The 10,639-nt window shown below is 42.5% G+C and overlaps 1 protein-coding gene across 2 annotated transcripts in view; it reads right to left on the bottom strand.

Moving 5' to 3' along the window:
* Positions 1–331: 331 nt before the first annotated feature.
* arnt2 (aryl-hydrocarbon receptor nuclear translocator 2) overlaps positions 332–10,639 on the bottom strand; it is a 31,357-nt gene continuing 21,049 nt past the window's right edge. For both annotated transcript variants that reach the window (XM_074665863.1, XM_074665864.1), the window contains 10 exons: positions 8,635–8,769; positions 8,373–8,447; positions 7,409–7,560; positions 4,944–5,019; positions 4,669–4,792; positions 3,449–3,551; positions 3,182–3,320; positions 1,953–2,103; positions 1,592–1,737; positions 332–1,418 (listed from right to left, as the gene is read on the bottom strand). In XM_074665863.1, the coding sequence (XP_074521964.1) occupies positions 1,320–1,418; positions 1,592–1,737; positions 1,953–2,103; positions 3,182–3,320; positions 3,449–3,551; positions 4,669–4,792; positions 4,944–5,019; positions 7,409–7,560; positions 8,373–8,447; positions 8,635–8,769 (1,200 nt within the window). In that variant the 3' untranslated portion in view covers positions 332–1,319. The remainder of the gene's footprint in view (positions 1,419–1,591; positions 1,738–1,952; positions 2,104–3,181; positions 3,321–3,448; positions 3,552–4,668; positions 4,793–4,943; positions 5,020–7,408; positions 7,561–8,372; positions 8,448–8,634; positions 8,770–10,639) is intronic.

Genomic DNA, 10,639 nt, shown 5'->3' with positions numbered 1-10,639 from the left:
CAGCTGAAGATGCTCGGGTGTGGAATCTGTACGTCTGAGTCTGAATTTTGAACATGATGTGTTTCTGAGTTTACTTGTAGTTTGCAGTCCAAGAGTTATCAACCAATCGCAAACAGCAGCCTGATGTGTATGCAGGGAAAACTACAGGGAGCAGAAACAGGTGGGAGACATTATGTACTCCAAACTGACACAGTTCATTTAAAGGAGTGGGCGAGTGTAAGGACCAGAGCCACCTGGACACAGACCACAGCAGTGAGCGCGTTAGACCACCTGGTCAGAGCATCTCTGACACTGTAGCTCTCTCCTAGGAAGGTGATCCAAGGTAGGTTTGAGCGGGGACTGAAGGCTACTGGAGCTCTGCCTGCTGAGGAAGTGAATGCTGGCTCTGCATAGGAGTCAGGGGATCTATGCTATTCCCTACTTATACACACACAAAGAGCACATCAGCGTCAGAAAACTGGACGGCAGTGAGAGATCTAAAGAGAAATGAATGTGAACTTGGTCTGAAAATTGCCCATCAAAGCCGAGGACCAGGTTGGTCTTACTTGTGTTTGTGTGTGTGTGTGTGTGTGTGTGTGTGTCTGTGTGTGTGTCTGTGTGTGTGTGTGTGTGGACCTGAACTGAACACATCTGATCCAGTATACTTCTGATGTTTTGATCTTGAGCTCATGTTGCTCTGTCTGATCTGTTTACCATTCACTGAGACCTGAGGTGCCCACTGTGAACAAAGAAATAAGTTTTAACCTCGTAGACGTCATGCTCACTGCTTCAAAAATGGAACGCACCCCAGAAGAACAGAAAATAATTGACTGCTGATGAATTCAAATATGGATCGGAGTGTACTTCCTTGTGGCTTCATATTTTGCTCGGACGCCATTGTTTCATCCTAAACAGACCCTGACGTAATCTAACAAACAAGGACAGAGACAACAGCGGACGACCATGCAGTTCTGTACATTATGGGGTGTAGTGTATCCAGCCCTTGGTACAATCAAGAATTTTGGTCATCTTTAAACAAGGATGTAGACAAATCTGTAATCATCTTTAGAGCTCACACACTTAACACCCTTCATCCGACAGCAGGTTCCCCCTGCAGTGTTGAGATGTGTGTGTGTTCACATATTAAAAGCTTTGCAGCCAAAGCATTGATGGACCACTGTTACCCAACGTGACAGGTGCACCCAGACTTTGACCATGCTGTACATCATATGCATCTGGGGTTGTCTAGCAATTTACAAAGATAAGACCGCGTGAGAGATGAGCGTCAGTCCTGGTCTGAGCGGGACATTAGTGGAAGTGTGTGTTGGGGGGGCAGGGGGTTACTCAGAGAAGGGTGGGAACATGCCGAGGTCAGCAAAGTCTTCAATGTTATAGTTGGCAGTTCCCTGGGTGGGATCACCGGCCATGGGTAACATGTCCTGCCAAGAAGAGGAGGAAGAGGAGATATGAGCTCATGGAGACAAAAACATCAGTACTCCTTGTTATAACACTACAGAAGATCTGTGTGTGTGTGTGTGTGTGTGTGTGTGTGTGTGTGTGTGTGTGTGTGTGTGTGTGTGTGTGTGTGTGTGTGTGTGTGTGTGTGTCACACCTGGAAGACTTCTGTCTGGCTGGGGTTGGGGTGTGTGTGCTGTTCTCCAGCCTGCTGAGAGTGATGCTGATTCTGCCACTGGGACCAGACCTCACTGGGACGACCCTGGAACTGGGATCCACTCTGACTGCTCTCTCCGGACACATCTGGAAACAATCACAGGACTAAGACTCAGACATGGTTGTCTATGCTTAAAGCCAGTGTTTAGGGAAGTGGTGTGGAGTCCATGCAGTGACTTCCACTCCAGAGCCATTCCTGTTTCTAAGATCCAGTCTTGGTTTTTGTCCCTGTCCCCTCTGAGCCTTGTAATGACATGATGCTCCACAGATGATGTAACCCACTCATTCAAAGTTTGGCTCACCAAAAGCTGTGCTGCGGTTTGTCAGTCCTGAGTAGGCGTTGCCACTTGGAGAAGATGTGGTCGGGGATGACAGGGGACTGTAGGAGGCCGGATCAGTCTGGTAGCTGTGACCAGAACCAATTCCAAATGGACTGGACTGGGCTTTACTGGACTGCAGAAATACACAAATACAATGAACAGTTAGAACCAAGGCCAAAACTGGATGCTCTGTTCATCTTACACTCTAATAGGACAGAAAATAAACACATAGAACAGTCCAGCACAGACACCATGAAAGTCTAACTGTGGTCTACTCTGACACCGACAGCTCAAAAACGTTGTAGTGAAGTAAAACAAGGTTATATACCAGGGGATCAACAGTACACTGTAAAGTACTGCACCGTTCAGTCCGCTCTGCACAGGACACTATACCCTTATGGGCTGCAGGCTGTCAGTTCAGTTTTCTGTTTTTACCACTGATCGTTGGTCACTGTAGCCCTGCCTCAGGTCCCTGACATGGTCAGTGCCTAGCTCTGGCCCAGCAAAGACTTGGTGCTTGCTGCGTGAATGTGATCGGTGATTTTAACAATAGCCACAGTTACATGAGGAGTTTTTTGTCTTTCCGAATGGAATCTTTCTGAACAACTTTTCAAAAAAAAAAAAATAGCATACATGGAAAGAAATATTCCAATCTCTGGCCTACATGCGCTGCTATAATCAAACATAATAGTCAATGGAGCATGCGCAGAAAAACGTAAACATCACGTGATTTATCAAAGCTGGAGGACAACAGTTTGTTTATCACGGTGTTGCAAATACTCCATATTGCGAGTTTGTCTTCCGTCCAGTCTTGAAATTATGTTTATTTCTTTCAAAGTTTGGATCAAAAACAAACTTTCCGCAGCAGACCAGTGCTGACGGCTCACCGTCATTTTTAAAGTTGAGGGACGTCCCTAGTTGCATCTTACGTCATATCTGAGCATGCGCTGAAAGAACACACCAACTTTCGGTCTGAGTGGATACATGATACCTGAATAGGTTTGGGGAAAGGAATATTCCACCCCTGTGAAACCGATTGAAAGTCCATTCAGATTGGCACTTTTCTCTGGAATGAGGTGTATACACAGGTTAAATTCTTTCTGTTTGAGCAAATAAACCGAATGCAAGCGGAATATTTGGGTCCATGTATACCTGGCTACTGATACATGAAGCAAAGGCACCACTCCAGTAATAAACATCATGTGTGTTACCTGTCCAGAGAAAGGGGGGCGGTTGCCCGACCATGCCACCTGTCCTGGGTTGAGCTGTCTGGTGATCTGTGCCAGATTCTGACCGGATGATCCTGACTGCTGGATGTCGTTCACACCAGGGACGTGGATCACAGAGGAACTTTGTGGACACATGGACATAAAAAAAGTGAATAATAGGACCTGAGCAGACAGCCCCACCACCATGAGCTCGGCTATTTGGGCCCAGAGAAACAGATATGACCTGTGGAAGCACACAGTCAGAGATACCTGAAGCTTTTGGCAGAATGTCCCTGCTGGAACGGAGAGCTCTGTGAATACAGCTGCTGTCCTCCAGCTGTAGACGAGGGGACCATCATCTTCTTCTCTCCAGCTACACCACCAGCCAGACCAGGAGCAAACATCACAAACACAACACACACCACCGTCAGTGATAGAAAATTAAGCAGGAGAGTGGACGACAGAAGAATATAATTCCAATTCATAGTGTTTCATTATGGGTAGGGCTGGTCAATATGAGAAAAATCAAATCACAATAGTCTTTGTCATATCAATAGATATGGACATTTATCAAGATATGAATCAAATAACTATTTTGTCAAGCTTCAATGCTCTGTTACTAATAAGTGAGTTGTGAAGACGTCAGAAGGTTATTTTTGACTTGTTTTTTTTTCTGTAAGATGTTGAACATGACAGATGTACTCAAGAACAATATACAACTACTTTTGATAAACAAAACAAAAACATCTTCTTTACTTTATTGGTGGACGTGTTGCAGGTGAGCTATTCAGACTGTATGCTCAGCTGATAACAGGAGCAAACCGCCCTCTTTAAATGAGGATTTAGTGTGCTAACTGCTGTCACCATGGAGAGTTTGGGAGAGCAGAGTGACCATAAAAGAAAAGAGATTGCAGGAGATGTAAATTCATTACAAAAGGGAGGGAACCACCAGAGCTGGAGAAAACACAAAGATCCAGTCAAAAAATCAAAGCTCAGGAATACCAAACGTTGGATAGATGATATGTCTCCACTATTTTTATTTCTGACAGTCCAGCTGTGTTGATATATACATGAAAGATTTTTTTCTCTCTGTAGTCTTTTATTGCCCGCCATGCCACAACGACCTCAGCTGTTTGTGTGTAACACTCTGCGCATTTCCACCTACCTTTCTAACATGCTAAATATAGTCGCAAAAACAGTGACCGCTAACAGTTTCAGGTTTGATAAATCACTCTGCAAACGCTGAATAATATATTATTAATATATTTGCTTATCCTCCTCCCAGATATGATAGGCTAATCAAATGTCTGTCAAATCATGAATGAATTAATTCTATCCTAATTCTATCGACCATGTCTCATATTTCTATCTAGGAAAAGTTATTTCGCAACAAATGTATCTTTGCTTTATAGCCCAGGCCCAATTACAGGATGCAAACATTTATTGCATGTTTGCATGTATGTTTGTGTGTGTGTGAGTGTGTGTCGTACAGCCAGAGATGCTGGTGTACATCTCAGTGAAGCGTGGATCTCTCTCCTGGGAGAACAGGGCTTCTGTCTTGTCGATGTTCTTCCCTGATTCGTGCACTCCGCTGTTCACGCTGGCCACAGGCACCTGAGGAGGATGGGGTGGTGGACGTACAAAACTTAAGTCCAGGACTTAAAACTGAGCTGCTGCTTAGCACAAATGAATGATACTTCTGGTAAAGGAGCTTCCTTAAAGACAGAGATCCTTCCCACCAGGTGAACAGGGTCAGAGAGGTTACCTGAGACAGGTCGTAGGCAGTCAGTCCATCTCGTTGGTGAACTTCCAGCTCTGCCTGCTGCTGCTGCTGTAGCTGCCTGAAAAAACACAGAGTTCACATGAGTCTGGGTAGGGCTGGGTAATATATCGATATATATCTCTGCAGATTCAGTAGCCAAAGAAAAGTTAGTCAAGAAAAATGATAGCTCAATAATTTGGAGATGCTTTGGATTGAGTGTTTTAGACTACTAGCATCAAAACGTTTTCTGTTAGAGACTGTTTAAAACCTGTTTCCTGAGTGCCGTCAGGCGTTTGGTGCAGGATGAAACTGTTACCGTTGCTAGGAGAGAGGCGAAGTTCTGGGAGTTACATCATGCGTGTCACCTATTTGTAACTTTTCACGTGTTTGGATTAAATTGTTAGTGTGTAGGTGTGTGTAGTACGTAATGTACTTTATGTGTCAGAGCAATGAGGAGATACATGGCAGTTTTTCTGTAAAATCTTGTTGACACCTGATGGTTTTGTAAATAGTTGTACTAAAATACCTGACAATTTCCTGTTTTAATGCAAATAACTAAGGGTATTGTTTGCTAAATTTGTACATTAGAATGCATTGCCTTCTAAGTTTTAAAAATAAATCGCTTCACATGTTTCTGGTTTCCACATTGAAAAAAATGTTTTCCCTACTATGATTATTTTTCCAACAAATTTAGTTCCAATGTGTTCATACACCAATATGGATACAATATTAATATGCATAATCATAATTAATATCAATACACATATGAAGTGTTGCCATTCTGGTTTGATTGTACCCATTAAAGCAACATCCCAAGGTGAAGTCAAAATATCGAGATATATATCGTATATCGTGACAAAACCTAAAAGTATCGAGATATGAATAGAATGCCGAATCGAGCAGCCCTCAGTCTGGGTTTGCTCCAGGTTTCTGTCTGCTGGAGAAGGATTTTCCTCTTAGACTTCTGCTGTATGATGGAACTGAATCTGCTCTCAGCCTGATGTTGCGTAAACAATAAAATAAAGATCTTTTCCCTGCTGTTTGGTAAATGCTCCTAAAGGAATACTTCAGTGTTCTTCAAGCTCGGCTGTATGAGTTTCATGCATACAGTCATGTAGCTGGTAGTTGGAGAGGGCAATTGGTAATGCTGGGTGAAGAGGTGGTTTGAGTTTCCTTTCTTACAACTATTGAGCGCCATATCAGTCCCATGAGCTTAGCTGTGTCTCTGGTTGGACGAACTCAGGATCCTGATATATTCTAAACTGCTGTGTCAGAAAATGTTCACCCCCATTCAATGTGTGCTGATAGAGAAATTAGTGTTTCAGACCCAAGCTGATTTCTGAACCAAGCCATAAATATGTTTTTAATGCTTTAAGAGTCTGTTTCTGGTCTTTCTGCAGCCAACCTCAAGTAGATCTTTAATGAACAGCAACTTTTAGCACTTCCACATTGGTTTCATTCTAAACTGGGTGATGCCCCTTGGGTTCATGTCACCAGTAACTTTACAAGCAACAATAGATGCCAGTCAGCTTAGCATCCTCACTGACAAACTGCTGGAAGGAACTCTAAGAATTGCTTTGGCTACTTTACTCTGCCATCAGAAATTATTTTTTTATTTAACAGACGTGCACTATCAGCCGATTCTAACAGAGGTGATGATGTGCAAGTGGAGCAGACGCATGTCACATCAGAGGCGAAGGAAACTCCAGTGAAGGGTAAGAGGGAAACGTCCCAGCTAACTGAAGAGCAGCAGAAGTTACTCAGTGGTGCAGCTGTGTGAAATGTGAGCTAATGCCCACAAACTGGATCAGACATTAGTGAGACCTCTCTGACACAAGACAGACATGTTAACAACAGAACCTCTGGATCTTTATGGGCCAGAATAAACCAGCAGTTCATAAACAGCTGCAGTCTATGGTGCTCAGAGACCAGAGTCCACAGATGTACGGACTGACAAAGTTTGTCTCTGACTTTCCTCAAATTTGAGGACTTCAATCAACAAACCAGAAAAGCTGAAGCTAAAGGTGCTTTTTTTGACCAGATCAAGTGATGACTGGAGGAAAGAACAGCAACAGCTGCAACACATAGCCAGACCAGTAGAGGGCTGTAAGACCTAACCCTAACACCATAGAAGACAGAAAGGGGTAAATTTATTACCCTAGAACTAAATTTAGACCCTGCTACGTCTGGTGGGTATAAAGAAGCTAAACACTGCAGCAGGTTATCTATCTGCTCATCATGGGGACTCTAATTAGTAATCTGCTTTGGACACCATTCACAGACTTTCCCTGGTCAAGTAAAATAAGTTCTTAGATCTGGAGTTTGGGTTTTACATGAGCCTCTTTAGGGTAACGTCTGTCAAATTCAGGAGCAAAGTGCTCATGTGAAGGAAGAAGCTTCGCAGCTCCAGAAATCAAACAGTGGAGTGCTTAGAGGTAAGACGACAGAGAGGAGTGTGGTGGACCTACTTGACGTTGGTGTTGGTGCATATGATGTACTCGATTTCATCAGAATACGGGTTCTGGAAGGTGAAGCTGCTGGTTCGGATCAGCATCCATTCTCTGTTTTTCATTCGGAAACGATACATGACAGAGAGGACCTGACCCTTCAACTTGACCACCTGCAGAGAGAGGACATATTGGTTTACTTCTCTTTCTGATGGCTTTGAACTTTATCTGACTCTGGAAGTAATAGTAATCATACATTTTATTTGAATTACAGCTTTCAGGACACTCAAGGACACCTCACAATAAATAAGTAAAAGATTAAAAATTCACAAGTACAAAGCAAGGGAAAAAATACTTCACCTTCAGAGTTTACAGAGAGTTCACAGAGCTCAGTCAGTCTCTAGTGAACTATAGAGACTGACTGAGCCTTGTCATGTTGTTAAACAAGTGCAGTCAGAAGTTTGTAGCAGAGAATTCACTTAGTGTTAATATACTGAAAAAAGCAGCAGTTTAGAGATACTGGTATCAAATGGGGGCACATAATTTCACTTTGACTAAAGGAAATGTCTGTATCTACAAATACACCTCAGAGGGTCATTCTTTTCTCCATTAAATACTCTGTTGATGTTCAGAGAAAACCATCAATAAGTGCCCTGTGTCATTACTGCAGAGTCCAGAGGGAATACACAATGACACTGTGATAAAAGTGTTTACAGTACCAACAGAACAATCAGCAATGTAGAAATAAGAATTGTGTGTTTCTCTGTGATCGATGACGGATGTCATGTCTGGACTGAGCTATCATGTCTCTTAATTTGAATCAAGCCGTGCTTCTCTGCTCATGGTGCCTCAGTTATCTTATAGCCTGATTTGAGTCCAGTCTGTACCTTAGGAGCCGTGTTTCTATGAAGAGCTGCTGAGGTTTCATTTACAGTAACCTTTTTTTAAATTCCCTCCAGTCCAGAAAGACAGAAACCTCTCCTACCTGCTGGAAACTTTCTCTCAGGTGACTCTGGTCCTCAGGATGACAGAACTCCAGGATATCTTTCCCCAGCAGGTCCTATAAAAAAAAAAAGTTAGAGAGAAGCTTCCATCAAGAAAGAGGTCAAAGTCACCACAACAGAGATTCTTAAAAACTACTCAGTCATTAAGAGTTCAGAGCAGGTGAATGTCCTTGGTTCTTGCGGAGACAACAGGTGAAAGAACACACCTGTCTCCAGCACGAACTCAGAATCCTCTGCTCTCACCTGAGGCTGGTAACCAATGACGTTGATGCAGCGTGGGTCAACAAAAGTGATGACACCATCCGAGTTGTGACGTGACAGGAACTCTGTGGGCACCGACAAGCCATTCATGTCCATGGAAACGGGAGAGCTCGTCACCTAAGGGGGACAGGTGTGCACAGACAGGATTTAGGGATTAAATAATAAAATCATAAAATAAAATCACATTTTACTAACATTAGGTTTTTGTAATGTGTCCTGGGATAACATTGGTAAATTTGGTGCTAAACAAACACACTTGGTTGAACTGAGCTGGGGTTATAGTGTTTAAAACTATTTAAAACTGACTTTCCAAAAAGCCTTCCAACACTGACTGACAGCGAAGGCTTTTTTTATTCTTCAGCCAGTATTTATTTGGTGTTTACTCACTAATGCTACAAGTTGTGCAGTCTCAATTAACCCCAGTAGACATTTAACTATTTAACAGTAAAATGCCTGTGGTGTAAAAGTGAACACCTGTTACAGACTGGACTCTGTAATAGAGTTAACCTTTAAGGTCAAATCAGAAGCATCACTACAGCCTTTGTGACGGTTAAAATTGTTTTAGAGTCATTGATTTGCAAATAATTTTCTCTGTTTCATCCAAAAAAGTAGGAAGACAGCTTCCCACCTGTTAAAATGGAAAGTCCTTCTGTTTCATAAAAAAGTAAATAAATGCTAATTTTAAAGGTCCCATATTGTGCAAAAATCCCTTTATAAGGTCTTTTAGTAAAATTTGTGGGTCTTTGTCTTTCCTCCCAGCCCACAAAATGTGATATTTAATGATAAAACCTGTATTTAGTAGTGCTTGTGAATGTGAAATCCTGACCTAAAACAAGCTGTTTGGAATTTCAAGGGTTTGTCGACGTCAGCAATTCCCTTTTTTGACCAATCAGGAACAAGTCTGACCTGATTGGTTCACAGCGTCACTGCTGCTTATCGGCTTTCTGGATCAAAACAAGTTTCTACCATTTCATGAAGACATCAATGATCCATATTAAACTGCAGAAAAGGAGCAGAATATGGGACTTTTAATTATGATGCCAGGAACACATTACACTTGGGTTGGGGCAAAGACAACTTTACCGGAGGAACAAACTTCAAACTTATCAGATAAATCTGCAACAGTTGGTGATATGGGTCGATATAAGGAGAACACTCCAGAGAGGGGGAGTCAGATAGAAGGATGGAAGGACATTCACCTCTCTGTGAAAGATGGTGCATTAAAAACAGAATTGTGGTGGCGATCACTCCATGGGTCCCAAATCACTTTTAATGACCACTGTCTGTGAACAGGTTTCCACAAATCCACAGCGTCCTGTGGTCTGATTCCATAAACTTAACATTTCTTTGTTGACATCATAGACACTAGATCCTGCTCTACCCCATCAGCTCACAGTTCAAACCCCAGAACCAGGAGCAACACGTGCTGCAATCATGAGTTTCTCAGGAAGACCTCACAGATTTCAGACAGACAACAACAGACCACATTCTGCAGGACGACAACAGCATGACTCTTCTACTACAGAAGAGTTCAGCTGACAAACTGGCACAATAACAGGGGCCCTGAACTGTAATGCAGTTGAATTCCTCTGTCAGGCAAGAAAAAGTCACTGTCTTACTGTTCTGAAATGTTTTTCTGCAATCAGAATTAAAATGGGAACATTTCGCCATAAAACATCATTTTCCAGGATCAACATTTGATGCGCCATATTCACACTATTTTTATGTAAGTAGAGTTTAATGGAAGAGTCTGCAGGATTTTTTTTAATGTAATCTTTTACAAGTATAATCCTGCTCAGATGTCACTTCTGGGCCTCTATACCATAGACTGTGAAAAAAAAAACTGACGTCGTCTTGCTCTGCTCAAAGTGAAGTGGACAGAAAAACTACTCCCCCTCGTGGCTAGCTGCAGTACAGTTGTCTAACTTTAAAAAATTAATACACCCCATAGAAATGTTTCTCACATCTGATTGTTGTGGTGATCACC

This window comes from Halichoeres trimaculatus, unplaced genomic scaffold (genome assembly GCF_033239565.1).
Source record: "Halichoeres trimaculatus isolate MK-OKI-2021-1 unplaced genomic scaffold, fHalTri1.1 fHalTri1_scaffold_3, whole genome shotgun sequence".
Classification (NCBI taxonomy): domain Eukaryota; kingdom Metazoa; phylum Chordata; class Actinopteri; order Labriformes; family Labridae; genus Halichoeres; species Halichoeres trimaculatus.
The sequence above is the reverse complement of the archived record's forward strand: the minus strand, read 5'-3'. Positions and strand labels throughout refer to the sequence as shown.